At 37.4% G+C, this 18574-nt stretch overlaps 1 protein-coding gene across 9 annotated transcripts in view; it reads left to right on the forward strand.

Annotated features, from left to right (window-relative positions):
- cut (homeobox protein, cut) overlaps positions 1–18574 on the forward strand; it is a 168777-nt gene that overhangs the window by 77642 nt on the left and 72561 nt on the right. For all 9 annotated transcript variants that reach the window (XM_076541667.1, XM_076541674.1, XM_076541675.1 and 6 more), the window contains exon 3: positions 9574–9774. In XM_076541667.1, coding sequence (XP_076397782.1) covers positions 9574–9774 — 201 coding nt within the window. The remainder of the gene's footprint in view (positions 1–9573; positions 9775–18574) is intronic.

Below are 18574 nucleotides of genomic sequence, written 5' to 3' on the forward strand. Positions count from 1 at the left end.
AAAACGCTTTGTTACGAAGCTTGTTTTTTCCGATCAGAAAGCTCTTGGGGATCGGTCCGCACGCGCGCAAACGAATTTCACATCGGACAATGGAGGACTTGATACGCCGGAACCGGTGAAAGGGACAGCAGCCGGTGGGCAGGGCGATTGTTGAAATTTGCATGAATCGATCACGATTGTTTGGCCGCGAAATGATCGCACCACATGAGAAATAATTCGCAATCCGTGTACAGGCCAAACCGGCCAATCGAGTTACCGTTTGCCATTTCGATTCTGCTCGGTCCAACGGACGACAATGGCCGTACGCCAAAAGCGAATCATCTTTGTGATCTGAGCCGACTGATCGTCGTTCGGATAGTCATCTCTTTCTACCCTGAGATTTTCTATCAGATTGGCTCCGCCCGACCCCCCTTTTTCGCCATTAAGCTCTTGAAATTTCGTTATTTCGAATTACGGTCTTCGTCGATTTCAGATGGCGCTAGTATTGTTGCAGCTTCATTGTTCCTAATAAAGGTCTTTATCAAATCTCTTGATTATTAGGCGATTGCCTTTGATCGTATGTTAAGCTTTTTTCACAAACCTTACTTTTCAACTTCAAATCTTGTTATAGCAACTCAGCTATTCTGCAGAAAATTTATTTTCAGATTTAAAGAAAATTGTGTAAACTTTAAGATAACTCACTCTTAAAATTTTAAGAGTTGTATTTAGAAACAGAGGCTGTAGACAAGATGTGATAAAGTTGAAACTAACTTTGTGAGGTTAGGATTAATTTTAACTAATAACCTCATTTTGTTTACTCTAGTATACTTAGCGATTCACTCGCGTCCACAAATTATTTCTCAAAAGATCCTACCATTATTTATGACTTAAAATTGATCACAAACAGCTCCGATTTTAATTACAACCGCAGTGATAAAAGCCATATGCAGTGACATGATCGATGCCTCTCTTTCAGGCGAAGCAAGCGTATCACGTGACGATTTTTCTGAACGATCCGACCCCTTTGTGCGACCGTATTGGAAGAGGAAGTAGACACCGACGCTTCCTAGGAACGCCGGCTGAAAGAAATAGCCCGTTTCTCTCTTTCCGCAGCACATGATCACCAATCTTTTTTTTTTCTTACAGCCATCGTGATTTATTAGTGGATCGCGCGTGAGAATATCTCGGGTGCTGACTCGCACGTGTGTCTGGAATTTGCTGAGGGAATGATTGCTGCATAGAGAAAAAGAGATTAAAAATAAGTCTGAGACTTAACCTCGAAGTTTAACATCTCTGTGTCATAAAACCCTTTCGTATCGTTGGCGCTCATTTTTCGTTTCAATTTTTGACCACGACAAAGGTGAAAGTTTATATTAACTACTTCAATATTTGATGTCTGTAATATAGGTTATGTATGTTGAGAGTAATATAAGATATGTTAACCTAAATTGAATCGACACATAAAAACTTCGATGACTCTTGCAACTTTACGACTCAATATAGTCTTATTTATTAAACTTAGTTTGCGATTTCGATTTTGAAGTTCCAGGCTTTAAAGCTACCTCCAGGCGAAAACACGAGACATCTTGAACGACGATTACAAGATCGAAGGACTTGAAAGAATGGCCGTGTCTAATGATGTTTAAGAAGGGGCTTTAATTTTTCATTAGGACCACAGGGAACATCAAAGGGGTTCCTCGGTTTTTTAACCGATGCCTCCGGGGCTAGTTCCCGGGATGTCTATCGTCGGTATTGTCGTCGGTTTTCACCCAAGTTCCATCGGAACCCTTCAGCCACCCCCGAGACAATGTATTGACATTTCTTAAATATTGCCGTGCAGCCGAGTTCTTATTGGAAGTCCTCTATGTCGCCCTCTCGAGCGTGGTCCCACACGTGGGAACCTGTGCCACATGGAGTGCTGTCCTCGGCACACATGCTTCGAAGAAAAGCAAACGGAGGGCCACGGTCGATGACCCTCCGAAAAGTATCTCGAGAAGAGCGTTTATTGTCCTACGATTAATGGACCTCCCAGACCGCCGGCTACCGGCAACTTACTTCTAGGATCACATGCTTCTCCACACAGATTTTCAGGATCAACTTCTCCAAATAGATCAAGAGACTTCTTCAGATTTTCAGGATCAAAAATTTCTATAGATTTTCTGTCAGAAAGTTTCAGACTTTCTATTAGATACTTTCAGACTTTCGATAAGGAACTTCATTTGATGGACAGGATTTTTAAACAACCAGTTATTAGGATGTCTGCAGTGTGGTATGAAGATTATTTGGTGTGCAATATAGGTCAAATATTGACCTAAATTTTGAAATTCGATATGAAACTTGAACTCTTATGCTGCGGACCCTCTTTCTGTCGTCGACGTTTATTTCACAAATACACTTAAGCCGAACCGTTTGATTGCCTCGGATCTCTATAAACTTTCATGGAATTTTCGTATTCAGATGTATGTTCATTGGTGATATGATTAAATTCAATCCCGACTGTTTTTGAGCAGAAATTCAGTGGGCAAACTGAGTTTATGCAATAAGTTATATCAATTTCAGTTATATCAATAATTATTTCAGAATCAATCAATCAGTAAGTTTATGCAGGTATCAGTATACAAATATTTATCGACAACTTCAGACCTAACCTACATTAAAATCGGCAATTCGTTCAAGAGCTAAAGAAGCGGTATTTCATGCTAAATACTGTCGTTCCCAAATAGCGAAAGCTATAAACAATCCTCGTTAAACGAACAATATCTTAAAGGCAACCGATGAAATTTTTATAACCTCTTCCACGAAACCGTGACAACGGACCACTTTACCGACTACCAATTCAGTCCGCGCCAATCAGCGCGCCATTTAATCAGATCGAAACAAAGAGCACTCTCTCATCTATTTTACTTTGCGTTGCAGTGCACAAAAGTGTCCCGAACAAAGCGCGAATTAGCATCGATGGTATTCTGCTCCCGTCGAAAAAAAGAAAAAACAAAAAAAAAGCTGAAAGCACGACGGTGTATGGGAAGGGGGTGGGTGAGAACATCGTAAGAGGGGTCGAACGGTATTCTCTTTCGCGACTTGTGTATGCTTCGAGTATTTCCCGCCGCATATTACACAGTACGTACCCGGGACTTAGAGCCGGTCGATATCTTAATAATAAATACAAGAGGGGTTCACCCTGATGGCTGGTTGGTGTGAGATTGAAGAAGGGGACTGTGGGGAGGTGATTGGGGGGGTAGGTGGTGGTGAAACGGCGCCACGGTGTATCGGTGCGGTAAAGAGAGACTGCGCTAGATAGGGTAGCTCGGCGAAGGAGGATATGAGGGGGTTGGTGAGTTCAAGAGAACTCTGGGGGGGTTGGAGATCATTCGCACCTCGAGGTGTAATGAGAAAATTTGAAATATCACGGCCGTCTCTTGCCTCCCGTCCAAAAAAAAAGAAATGTATATAACAGCGCCGGTAGTCATAAACGGCTGATCCACCCTGCCACCCCCTTGGTTACCCCGCGGGAGATTATAAAGACGACTGGTGTAAGGTATTCCTCCCTTTCTTGCCGCCGCATAACGTATTCGAAGGCTTGTGTATGCGTCGCGATAAAAATGTTAATTCGGTAAATCTATGGACTTAGATACATGCTTTTAATAATTTTCTAAATAAATGTACAACCCTTATGAATAGTTTATGACTCTACAATCAAATTTTATTCGGTATTTATGTTAACAAAATAATTTTATATGCATCAAATTGAACGACTGTCACGTCTTTTGTCTTCTGTCAAGACTGTCAGTCTTGAAAAAATTAGCACATTGAAACGTTTGAAGGGGAAATAGATAATTGAAACGTCATTGTAAATTACATAAATATTAGACATACACGTGGGAAACAATATGTCAGAAAAATAAATGGGAGAGGTAAATGAGGCTGTAAACGTTCTACTGTAAGGTTATGTTTTCACTTGATATGCCACGAAATTTTAATGTCATGACATTTGTCGTGACAATAGATTGTGACATACCGCACGTCTGACAACGCTAACATTTAATTTTTAATCCGCAGTGAAAAACACGATAGCTTCTGATCAGGTTAACAAAAATGGTTCCTTATAAATATTGTAATCAATTATATTTTTCAACATAACAGTGTTTGAACTTAATGTTGACAATTGTCAACATTGTCAACACACAGTTTTAGAGCATAAATTGTTGCGAACCTAAAATCGATAAGATGTCTTTTTCCGAACAAATTTAACCAGCTATGCAAAACATTTTTCACGGTTCTCATTTACAAAGATAAAAATAACGCATAATCGTGCGGCGTTACAGCGTGTCAAAAGTGGTTACAAACGAAATGGCCGGCAGGATCACGCGAATATGGAAACTGAAACCGAAGCCGCGGTAAAACACGCCCGTAAAAGTAAGCGGTGCATTTCATGCTAATTAGATGTTCGTTTTAGTGGTTTGTATAAATTACTTTATTTAGCTGCTTCCGGAATGTCGCGGTTTTTCTTTTCTCTGAAAAAGAAGCGGGAGGGAATAGCGTGGTTCACGGTCGTTAGAATTTATTTCGACAAGAACACCATAGGAACGAGCGTGACCGTCAAGAATACACATTTTCGCAGTAAAACTTCAGATGAAAATACCTTTGAAATTTATTTATTTATCTTAACTCTGTACATTCTTGGACGTTGTCTTAGGTTAAAATTTTAAAATTGACAAATTATTGAAGTTATCATTTTTTTAAATTTATACTTCACTGTCAGAAAATTTATAACATTCGCTGTTCAAAACATAAAATTATTATACTGAACTTAACTAACTTCATATTATTATACTACACATTATTAAACTGAACTTCAATTTGTGGAAACAAAATGGTATATAAGATTAAATATATTACTAGAAAAAAGTCACAGTTTAATTTATTACATAATTTTTACATAATTTTGCTATAATTTTGAACATCGTCAGTGACTCCATAAGTAAAACATTTTCCTCAAGAAATCTTCATATCAAATTATTTATAATTTTTGTTATCATCCATAAATGTCCTAAAATGAAGACATCAGTTTGTAACAGCAATGTATCCAGATTGTCTAATACCGACACCCAGTATATAGGCAAGTCTTCTGAATTTTTCTATGGAACCAGAAGCGGGTGCAGGTCGCATCGAAATACACATCGATCCCGCCGGAATTCCCGATGCCTCTCGAGCATTAGTCAACCGTCACGAAATAAATAGTAGAAAAGAACGGGACACGTTGATGATTCGGGGCTAAGGGTAAAAATAGAAACACGCGCGGCGTAAGGGGTGGATGTACGAGCCGCGAGGGAGGCTGATCTATTCGGGATATTCTGCCGCCGGAACACAAAGAATGCTCGGCGTTTGACGGCCTCGACACCGTGCGTCGCCAGCTGCGACACTCGCATGCCGTGCGCTCGAGTGCCATCAACCTAGACGCGTGGTCATCGTTGATGGATCGTTTCGTTTCAGAATTCTAATCACTCTTTGATTTCATATCTCTTCATTAGCAAAATTGAATAGAGCTCCAGCAAAATTTCGTTGACTCTAAAAAATGCTAAATCAATTTTGTTAAGCTTGTTTTGATCGAGTTGATCCTTTGATCAATCATTCGAGTCCTTTGAGATCTTTATGCACCTCTTGCTTAGGTCCACATCGGACATTTGATTAGGTCCAGCTAAGTGCAAATATACTTAGAGCCTAAGGTAGGGTGCATAGTCTGATGCTTTATCAACTGATTAGTATTAACATAATGTTCATCGTTTATATACTATCAAACAGTAGTTATATACTATCAAGTTTTGACTGCTTCAATGACTACTACATTTAGACATCTCTTAAGACCTGAGAGAAAGTATTATAACAAGTACATGATATGTATCAAACATTCTATTCGTGTGGATGACATTTGGAGCAAACAAAAATCTATGATGTCTAAGGTGTTGCAAGTATTGTCGCTGTAACCTAGTACATAAAAATGTCTCTGTAGATTGTAATGTCTCTGCAGATCCATTTAGTAGCTATAAAGTAACAAGCAATATAAAGTAGTTATAGTATCAAGCTAAAATATCCATAAAGTAGCTTTCGCTAAAAAATCCTCAATCTTCATTACAAACCAAAGTTAGGGCAAGAAGCCTCAGATACCCGAAACTGCGAATTAGAGCTTAATTACACGACAAGGGAAAATGTGGAAACAAGCATCAAGAGACCCGATCGATCCGGTTGATCCGAAAGTGCGTGACCACCCGGCCTAAAAGCAGCCCCCTCGAAGCAGGTTCTTGCACACGTCGGAACCGTGCAATGAGCCGCGATTCCTGTATATCGAATCGGTGAGTGGCGATCGATCGATGCTCAGAACACTGTGTGCAGCTTGGATAACCGTCAATTTACGAAAGGGGTGTAAGACGAGCGGACCCAAGACGAAACGCCTAGGCCGTGATCGAACGCCTCCCTCCTTTTGTCAGGGTCGAAAGGCGGCCATGTAATCGGTGCTGTCTGACGATCGAAGACTTTCATTTTGTCTGGGTATTTTTGCGTAAAGTGACTCGAATAACTCGACTTCAAATTATAGTGAGGAGACAAATGTTTTCACCTGGATTCCAAATATGGGGAATGTGGATTATTGCTGAAAGGGTCTTGTAAAATATTTAGTATACCTTGTATAATATTTAGTATACCATGTATATTTGATCTTATATATTATAACTTTTTATATTAACCCATCTTGTGTAGACTAAATTTTTGTGTAAGTGACATACATGACTTTGACATACTTTTTAAGATGGAGACTTTTTAAGACATACTGGTAAGATGACGTATAAGCTGCCTACATGATACACATTAATTTCGAAGGATGAATATAACCTAAAAGAATAATATTGCGATTGTTATAATTTCGAAAGAGAATCACAGTGATTAGTCTGGGAATTGGTTAGAACTGGAATGAAGGTTTGAAGTGATGAAAGATGGAGGTAATCGAAAGAGTGGAAGATTCGTTCGAGTTTTCCGTAATCCGGTAACTTAAATTCTTAACAGCTGATTGTTGATAGAACAACGACAAAAGCAGCATCGTTAGGAACGTTCAAAGAAGCCATTATCTTTCAACGACTTCCGCCGCTAATGTGACGATCGCGGGCGGACGATCTTTATCGGCGATCTTCTCAATCCTCTCCATCAGCCTCGGTTCTGCGCGAGTCCTCCCCACCCTCGCAATCATCCAGTACAACGTGACAAATACACAGGATGAGACTCGACAGCCTATCGATACTCGTCCGCCATTCCAATGAACGTACATCGTGCTCTCGGATATGTATTTATGCTTCCCGTATCATTTCGTAATTATCGATAACATCGTCAAGGCTTTTTGCAGGAAACAATGGGTCATTACTAGCTCTCTCGTTGTCTGTCTTCGTCTTCTTCTTTTGCGCCGTCACTTCTGTTTTACCCTAGTGGGCTCTTTTGCTACCTCGAGCACCACGTGATACATGAATGTCCATTTTGATTGCTCGACGTTCTTTTTCGGAACGCTTGGCACTGTTTGACGTTCATAGATACGGTTAGCTTACGGTTAGGTTCGTAGATTCTGAAGGTGACTATAGTCGATCGATATATTAGAAAGTAATAGATGAAAAGTGGAGGAAATAGAACGGCGTAAACTTGGTATATTTGAACTCGAGTAATTTAGATGCACTCGATCAAGTTAAATCTTTAACGTTGTTTAATATTTTTGAAAAAATTGTAGCATGTTAAGATAATTTTTATGAATAAACCTTGTTCTTGTATGAGACAATTTAGATAGTGTTATATTGTTTTATGATGAAAGATTATTAAACTTGTATAATAGAACTCCCGTTACTCTCTGAAAAGTCTCTTCTTTACACAGAAATAAATAAACAATTCGTATCTTTGAATTAACAAAGTTCCCGAATAAAATATCGGTTTCCCCGTAGATATAAGAGAAAAACGAACACGATGAAAATAGCATACAAAACATAACGCTTATAAATTGGCACGCTATAGAATAACCACGTACGATTCCGTGTTACTGTGCAATTTCAATACAGAAGTTGGCGTTACCGTTTCGCGGAACGATCGATCAGCTTCGATGCATCGAGCAAAAAACTGACGTGGACTTGTTGCCGACAGTACACGCGGCGTTCCAATACCTTTGCCATCGAATTCGCAATTACTTTAATTGCTTCCAGATGCCGATTGATGGCTTAAACATATGCCGTGCCGTACAGATTGGTTCGAATAGGCGAACCATTTCGAGGGGTGGGATGGGGTCGCATGTGTTTGTCATTATAGCGGAGCAATGATTTTATCGTATACCGACGTTTCCTTCGTTTCTTCTCGTAGAAATATTCTGCTTCTTTTTACTACTGGGAAAATATTGAAATGTCATTAAATTTGAAATGTGGCGAAATACTTGTGTATTGATTTTAAGCGGAAAGAAAATGGCAGCTTTATTCTGAAAAGACTTCTACGAAAGAACATTAATAATTATGTTAATAATAACATCAATAATTATATTAATGTTCTTTTAATATTACAGTTAATGTTCTATTTTTATCTATAAGTTTATTAATTAATTTAGACCCACTAATTAACTCCTTGCGCTATGACTTATTTGTCAAGTGCGTCAGACAGAACCGCGCAATTAAGCTATAATATTAAAATAGACAAAAAAAATTGAAATGTTATTTTAATATGTTATTATTCAATTGTTGACTATGCAAATTATAATTGGACTTGAACTCCAAATTGAAGCGTATTAAAAATTTGAGTGAAACTGATCACGGCCGAGGTACGAGTGCGTCATAGTCAGACTCGTCAAAATAGTACAATGGGTTAAATTATGAAATGGTCAAATTTGAATTACTATGACAAAATGGCACTCACATATCAATGAAGCTTAACTCTTCGAATATCACATAACATTACAGTCTTCACATTGTGCTTATCATAGTTTATTATAGTTCTTACTGCTCCAGTTAATGTACTTAATACAGCCTTTTCTTTGTATGAAAGTTACTATCTAGTTATAGTAAAATTGTTGCGTCTCAAATGACACCTTTACGAGCACAAAGTTTGACGCTGTTTGACATACAAATACTAGCATATCGATTTAAAGCTTGACGTCTGATGAAAATGACTCGTAATAACTCTAAAACAAATTAGAAACAATCATAAATTCTTTGACGATTGAATAATTCGTCAGTTTAAATTTAAAATTATGTATGGAATATTTTTTGAGTTATCGAAAAATTGGAATAGAATTTTTGATACGTATAAATCTTTGTAATCATCAAATTTGCAAACTATAAAAATCCTTCTATACAAACAAACTTAAACCTTAAATCAAAGAAACCTTAAATCAAAAAAGCTTGAAATCTTGACAGATTTTATAGAAAAATTATGTTTCCCTTATAATTATAATTCTTGTAAGTGTTACGAATTGTAAGTAAATTATAACGAATGTAATTGTAATTATCCAGTAAATAATAACGGAGTTCTAATCGTAAGTTTAAAATTAAGTTGATCAGCTTTTAAGACATGGCGTATATTTGTTTGCAGAGGGCGACACTAGCGGAAAAGGAAGTGTCCGCGTTGAAGGAGCAACTAGCCGCTGCAAACGACGGGAATTCGAAGACTGAGGGACATAAATTGTCTCAGACACCACAGGGAAGTGATCAACAGCAGGTACACGATGCCAGCAATCCCAGGAGAACGCCGAACAGCAACCTGGAGCAGGAATTGCAAGCGAAGGACAAAGAGGTGAGTCTCACATTTTAGAGAATTTCTCGAAATTGACTGCGATCCGAGAAGGGTGAATGCCAATGCTGATTATTCTCAACAATACATAATTTAATCGAAATTCAATATCCCTTGCTGAGATAATTATTATTAAATTGTATATTAATTAATATTCTCATGAAAATTCATATTAAAACAATGAAATATTCGCGTTATTAAAATACTAAGGATTTGTTTGATCAAAATGGCGGTTCTTAACCCAAAATATTAATCAGTTTTCAACCTTCAGACTCAAATGCCTATGTCTAATATGTTCTCGCAATATCCCCTTGCAGAAAAATTGTTTCAATCGCTAAAAAATAAAATAGTTCAAATTCAATATTTCTCCCGAGTAAAGACTTTTATGTACTCTCAGATTTATTTCTGAACCAGCAACTTTCATAACCGTAACAAATGAACGTTCATCAAAAAAGTAATAGCCACACTTTTTGCAAAATCACTATAAGGAGATATTGGAACGTCACTAAATGTGCAGATGTTGAACGATATTGATTTTCAATTGAAAAACCAACTTTATCATTGCCAAGCCAAGATTCGACAATTCATCACTATGTACATAAGCTGCTATACGCAAATAGTGTATAGTAAGTTGGCATGAACGCATAGAATACTGTCTGCCAATTTAGCAGACGTGACATTCGAAGCTTGATTTGTTAACATGTTGAGTGCCATAGGAACATTGCAAATTCGTTGAAATTAATTATTTATTGGAAAAATAAACGGGAGGATTGGTTCTCTTATAAGAGGGCGCTTGAGTCGCATTTTAAATTGTCGAGTAATTTTATTAACGTTGAACTGAAGCTTGCTTTGAGGAAGTATTGTTTACAGGGTGTTTCATAAGTAGTTACTCTTGGAAGTTATAGCTGACGTGATTCTGAAAGACTTTGTTTTTGAGTTATTAATAGTATCATATATTTTAGTAAGGGTTCTTAGTCCTTATGACCACGTAACGTGTGTGATATGTAGAGTTTATAGCTATTGAAAATACAGGGTGTTTCGTAACTAGTTGCTCTTGCAAGTTCTAGCTGACGTGATTCTGAAAGGCTCCGTTTTTGAATTATTAATATTATCATATACTCTAATAGGGGATCTTAGTCCTTATGACTGTGTAACGTGTGTGATATGTAGAATTTGTAGCTATTGAAAATACAGGATGTTTCATAACTAATGAAACTGCTGATGTGAAACTTCATAACTAGCTGACGTAATTCTAAAAATTTGAAGCTTCCTTTTTGAGTTATTAATTTTATATATTCTAGTAAGGTATCTTATGACTAAGTAACGTGTAATATGTAGGTATTGCTAGAATATTGTGCTTCGACACGCTTGGTCATCCAACAATATTTCACATTCGTGAAAATGAACTTATCATCGTGGTCGTCGACGTGTAAAAGTATCGAAAGTGGGATGAAGTAGGGTAACACATCGATTCTCACACCCCATGATCCTGTAATTCCGTTTAACTGTTGCACGTGGAGGTATCCGCTGCGTGCGCGTCGAACTGAATGACTGACGTACTCGATAGAGAAGGCACGTGGTTTACCCTCCCTCAGCCCCTGTTCGCTGCTTGTCTCATCCTCTCTTCCTCTATCCCCATCCCTATTTTCTCTCTGGATCGCACGCAGGAAGCACGCGCGCACCAGCCGGTGAAATTCACCCCCTACACCCCGTCCGAGTGCACTTCACCTTCCCGATTCGCGATAAACGGCTCGAATCACGCTTTCGGTAGGCAAAGTGTGACTAATGGCAGTCGGCGAACCGACGGAATTGGTAATGAAAGAAGATCATAAATAGGAGACGGTGTATCGATGAATATTCATGCCGTGCCAAACGAGGAGGATCTCGCCGGGATTTTTCAACGGAGACGATTTGACAGCGTTGAAACGGGACCGTGATGAATCGAATCGGTCTTTGCTTTCGTTTTTTCATTGATTGAAATCACCTAAGAGCTCCTGACAAATTGATGATCGCTATTTTAACGCGTTTCAAGGTGGACTTTTGAAGACGTGTTATTTCTGCATACTTCATTTTTAGATTCAAATCTACTCTATATTAAATCTTTATACGATATAGGACGTTATGTACAGCTTACTGAAAGGATCAGGGATGTACCCTTTACTGTTTAAATTTTAAACAGGGATAATTCTGAGCTAATTCGTTAAAATATGCAACATTGATAATTGTATTTGAAGTATATTTTAAAAGTAACAAACCTCTCTTCTTTTAGTTATAAATGTTTTATCAATGCGTGTGACACATTTCGCAATGAACTTCAATAAAATATTTATTTACACGAGTGCTACTTGATTCCTACGAAACGATGCGTAAGCGAAAGGTTGATACAGATCCGTGAGTGCATGTAAAACCAGATCCTTATCTAACACGTGATCGCTGATTTAGCAATCTTTGCCCTTTTATCTTAATTACACTGCTATGTCGTCAATTCCTCTACTTCGAAACGTTAAATCGTCGATTCGTAAATTCATATTTACAAGCAAATTTATTTAAAAAAACATGTCAATTTCTATACTGTAATTTATTATAATGTACATATAAAATTATGTAAAAATTGTAAAATTGTTTATATAATTTATTTTGTGAAACTATCACTTCTTAATGAACATGTCTGTAGAAATGAAAAGCTTTCCATTTTTGTTATAACCTCTTTGTACGAATGAAAAAAGCTCGAAGCGTCGTTTAATTGAAAAATATTTTCAGTACAAAGGGTATAATTAAGAAAAGGCTTTAAGCAATGGTGCTTGTCAAACAAACCCTTTATTTCTTATTTTAATTTGTTTTAATAAACGAAAGGTTTGAACGGGATCAAAAGAAGTCTTCCTTCCTGTCTGCCACTTCAAACAATCGGATAATCTTCGCAGACACGAATGTCCTCGATACAAAATGATGACTTCGCGTTATTTATAACTCAAATACGTCAGTCGACGCGGTAGAAAGCATTTAACTGTTTTTTCCATGAATCTGATTTTTAAATGACGCTGTCGTGGGTAACAGAACGATGAACAATTCTGTTATTCTTGAAAACTTTCTTGCCGTTGACAATTAATTTTCAGACCAACTTGAAAGTGTAACGGAAAGATTTATAAGAGAATGAATTCAATCTGAGTTAAAGAAACCTGGTGAATAATATCAAAAGTTTCTTGTGTCACCTTGTAATGTGTAATTAATTATTTCCTGTTATATATTTACAGTCGATTATTCAGTTCTCTTTAATCTCGCGAAAGAGATTTATGAAACTTGACACCTTCAGCTCTTTTCAAATAATATATTTATTAAATTAATTTATATAACTTAAATTTAAATTATTATACTATGAAAAATCTATAAAAAACGAACGCAATTTTGGAACAGAAAAAGGTAAAAAAAAATTGATAAAAATATTTCTTTAACCAAATCATAAACCAATTTTCTTTATCCGTATCAAAAAATTGCAAAAAATAATGTAAAGTAAAAAATATATAGTAAAAAATTGCAGAATTACTCGATTTAATGTCATTAGAAGAAAATATAAAAATTTATAGTCCGTAAACAGGATTAAATTCTGATCGATTGATTCGTCGCCATTAATAGCTACCCTTGTCTGCGCGACGAAGATAATCGAACAGCAACTCCTTTCCTCGTCAACATTGTCGCATTATTTACTCCTCATTATCGTGTCCGGGCCGTGGCCCATCTTCGGTGTTCCCCTTAACGGTTTCCACCCCTTAATCGGGAAATAATAAAAATCATCCCCATCACGTCGACGATGGCTTCTCGATAAAGACATTGTCCGCGAAGCAAGTTCTTATCCGTGAAAAGGCGTCGTCGTCGTCGTTCAAAAGGTGGGTGGCGAGGGGGTAGTTGTTCCGTCCACCCCTTCGATATGGGGTGGAAAAAGGAGTAGGGGTTGGATTATCGGCTTCGAGATTACAACGGGCTGAAGCGAACGATTTCCTTCGAAACGGGAATACCGTAGCAGCCGGTGCAAAGTGGCGGACTAAGGGGCTCGAGGGTGGAGAAAAGGGGGTGCGGCATTATTGGCTCTAAGCAGGATACTTATTGAACTCTTAGCGGTGTTTTTATCACTCCTTTCGAGCAAGCGTGCGCCGCTTTTAAGTGTTTTCGCCTTTGTTTAAAAGATTTGCTCCCGTGCCGCTCGCATTATGCACCCTCCTCGTGGGGTGCGAGAGGTTCTTACAAGACTCTCAGCTTCGTAAACCGTGAGTGAAGGGTTTGACCACTTTGTGTCCTCCTTTTTTTCTTTCTCTTTTTCACAGGGATGGGGTGGCTTTGACTTCAGAAGGCGGAATTAGAAACGTTCCCATCTCTTGCGGTGACGAAACGAGATCTTAAATCTGTAACCGAAAAGTCTCTATTTTTTCTCGAAACGAGTTCAATTGTCTTTGTGAACAAATTTATATGTATACATACTAGATGTAACAGTGTACATTGTTGAAATAATGTACAGGTAAAAGAGACAAAATGTTTATACCTTTATCATAAATCCAAGGCCCACAACATTGTAAACAAACTCCCCCACAATGCACAAATAACAAAATGACTCATACATGCTACTCTTAATTTATATCCACGCAACATTCAAATTAAAATTGAAGGTCCATTCTGAAGAAATGAAAGAGAATTTTATAACACTGCACAACAACTTCCATGTGGTTTTAAAAGCGATATCCAAAAGCGAATGGTAACCTCGCCCAGGCAATTACGACCCCCGATCTTGGCCTTAGCGAGTGATTGACAGGCGCATTCGCGACACCGGTCGCCTAACTCTTTGATCTCCACAGGGAAAAGTCTGTAAAGATTCAGGACGAGTCGTCCTGGTTGAAACGAGTTCGCAATTAGGCTGCTAACGACTTCGAGTGAGTCCGTTTTCTCGGTTTCCTGGCGCGTTTCACGCGAGCCGAAGAGGCTGGCACCGTGGAGAGATGAAAGAGAGACAACGCGCCGCCGATGCCAACACAAATACGCTCGACGAGTGTTTCAAAACACGTTGGCTAATGTACGGAGAACGATAGATCAAGAAATAACTGAGAACGTTATTTGCACTCCTCCTAACACGGCGAAACAGAAGCTTTGTAACGACGAGACTTCCTGCTTTATCGGGACATCCGTCAGGAGATTATCTTTCTTCTGCTTCTTTTTATTTTAAATAGCCTCTCGTTATATTGCCGGTATCATTCACTTCGTTGTAGTACATCTACTTTCTTAGAACTTTACTATCATAACACTTTTTTTTCCTCATCATTCACTTTCTGCTTGAAAATCATTTCGTGTATAACGAGGAGAAATACGGCAATATACCCAGCATGGTAATATAACGTAAATTTACTGGCTATAAAGGATTGGGAGATGCATTGGAAAATTATCTTCCTTCGAGAAGCTCAGATGCACTATTTTTATTTTAAATAAATAGGCTCCCGTTATATTGCCGACTTCCCATCATCCACTTCATCGTAGTCCATTTACAGAATTTCTTACAACTTTTCCTATCATAACAGTTTTACTTTTCCGCTCCAAAATCTTTTTTGTGTATAATGAGAATTTGAGGTACGGCAATATACCGAGCGTGGTCATATAACGTGAATTTACTGGCTATAAAGGATTGGAACATCCATCGGAAGATTATCTTTCTTCGAGATGCTCAGATGCACTCTTTTTATTTTAAATAAATAGGCTCCCGTTATATTGCCGGCTGCCCATCATCCACTTCATCGTAGTCCATCTAGAGAATATCGTAGAACTTTTCCTATCATAATAGTTCCACTTTCCCGCTTAAAAATTTCTTAGTGTGTAATGAAAATTTGAAGTACGGCAATATACCGAGCATGGCCATATAACGTGAATTTACTAGCTATAAAGGATTGAGATATCGATTGGGAGATTATCTTCCTTCAACATGCTCAGATGTACTATTTTTATTTTAAATAAATAAGCTCCCGTTATATTGCCGTCTTCCCATAACCTTCACCGTAGTCCATCTACAGAATTTCTTATAACTTTTCCTATAATAACAGACCTACTTTTCCGCTCGAAAATCTTTCCGTGTATAATAAGAATTTGAAACACGGCAATATACCGAGCATGGTCTATAAACAGGCTATAATGTTTGCATTACTGATATGCTACCATAACTATCGTTTCAAGGTTTTGAAACCTTGTTTAGAATAAAAGTTCCACTTTTGAATTCAAAGATATCCTACATTATCTACAGTGCCGTTTTGGCGGGAAAGTTACAAAACGGTTACGTTATAATCTTTGATTATTGTTTTCGACATGTCACTGTTTGTCATGTTTTGCCACCTGCTTAAGCACCTCAAACATTTCGTTCTTTGAGTAATACACTGCCTCTTCGATTATTTTCCATACCAGATGAACGCAAATATCATATATCATCAATAATTGTGATGTCTTTTTATGACACTTCAATTTGGCACTTGTCATTCTGTGCCACCTGCTTGAACATACCAAAAAACAAGAACGATACTCGCAATACGTAGGCAGGTGGCACAGCATATCAAATTCCAATTTATGTAACTTTTTGCAAGGATTATTCGCTGCTATATTTTAATTCTACCGTCATTTCACTACCTTTCAATTATACCAAAGTAGTTAGTATCATGGTTAATTTAAGTTACTTTCCTTTGCTATCTACTTTCCTTGTATGACATACCCTCCCAACCGTGTTTTAAACTCCACGAGATCATAAAATCACTCAAACGTAAAAGTACACGAAATTAGATAATACAAGAACGATAAGATCTATTAACTTAGGGCCGTATATATTTCTTAGCCCTAAAAATGAAGACTTATCTGCTATCTCGTGTTAAGCATCTTAAATAACCTCTTTGTTTGTCCGCGTTACAAGTAAAACACCATTCGGAGTGATTGCTCCGATGTCCAACAGTATTCTAAGCCCCGCACACGGTTTATTGTTTGTTTTTATCAATAACCGCGATCGGCGGTCACGTGGGCGAAGCCATCGCGGAGACATCGACAGCCATGCTGTTAGCGCCAGTAGGCCGAGCGCGTGTCCCTACCACGATATTGCTGTATTTACTCTGATACGAAGATTTTCTGATGATTGGCGCGATAAGAGGCAATCGAGTGCGCAATACACACTGCGAACGATAGGGACGACGAATTTTATCGCTCGAGCACCGTGAAACCGATTGTTGTGAAACGGATTACGGACTGACAGATCAGTGGGTGAATGGAGAAACCGAGGCTTTCACGGTTACGTAATTCCTACTCGGGAAAATCTTGCAGGAGATGTGCCCCGTCACGATTTCTGCGAATCAACGCGGATTTCGATGAAATATTCTGGGTCAGTTTATGGGTCGAATCTTGTAAGTTGGAAGTTTAAGGGATGATGCAAAATTTTGTAGACCCAGGATCCAAATATTGTCTCTTCTTCCTTAGGGTGTAAATTGTACCCAGCCTATTGATGTATCAGCTAACCTAACCTAAACATATCCCTGTCCATCAGAAACCATGTTACCAACCATTGTCTGCTTTATTAAAATAAAAACAAGTGAAGTGATCTATTGATCTACTGTTTTGAAACATTAAAAATAAACATTATATTCAAAACATTATACAGAGTGTCTCTGTATACATTATAAGTATTATACATCACATATTAGTAATAAAGCTAATGTGTTACATATGAAGTACACATGTGTTTTGAGGTAATTTATAAGAAATATAATTCTTGTGTCTGTATACATAATAAGTATTATACATCACATATTAGTAATAAAGCTAGTGTGTTACATATGAAGTACACATGTGTTCTGAAATATTTTATAAGAAATATAATTCTTGTGTCTGTATACATAATGAGTATTATACATCACATATTACTAATAAAGCTAGTGTGTTACATATGAAGTACACATGTGTTTTGAGGTTTTTTGGTAAAAAATATAATTCCACATGTTAATTTGTTTAAACTAATGAGAATTAAAAGTACCACCCGTCTTTATTATTAGAGTGGTCCAAGTCAGAAAGACTTAACATAAATATAATTTTTACTAATAATTCTAATATGCACCTGCAAATCTCTCAGACTTAAGTAAAAATTTTATAATCAATGTATTGTGCAAATATGGTGATACATATTAGTAGAACAATTATATTATTATAATATAGTTTAACAATTAATTGTGTCCACTAGTATTTGCCACGTTCAGTACAAGAACAGTGGCGCCATCAAGTGTAGTTTATAAACAGATGTATTAATGATTTATGTCTGACCGTTTTGTGTATAAATGATTACAAGATTATTGTTATGAGGGATTGTGATCTCTGTAGAAAATGGAGCAGTCAAGATTAAACCGAGTTAGGTTTCACATTGACATACTTTTCTTTGTGAATAAAATCACTCTATTTGTAAATTACTAATTGAGATTAAGTCTCGTACAATTTTTCCTTTAGGATCAAGCTAAACATCAAAAAAATGTTTCTGAGTTAATTAACTTTGTGTGAATGAAAACCAAAGGACGATAAGATAAAGCTTTTCGAAATGAGCAAATTTATTTCCAATATTATGTACATTGAATTTTGATTACGTAAAATTAGTTAATGTGAAAAATAACTAACCTTCTAGTAATTGCAAAGAATGTTGAAACTTTCTGTAAACATATTTTTCGAGATAACGAACCGTTTTCTCTCAAAACGAATTTAGGTTACCTCTTATCATATTTGCACGGATTGCCGTTAAACGAGTAAACAATTAATTAACAGC

Source organism: Megachile rotundata, chromosome 16 (genome assembly GCF_050947335.1).
Source record: "Megachile rotundata isolate GNS110a chromosome 16, iyMegRotu1, whole genome shotgun sequence".
NCBI classification, from domain to species: Eukaryota; Metazoa; Arthropoda; class Insecta; order Hymenoptera; family Megachilidae; genus Megachile; species Megachile rotundata.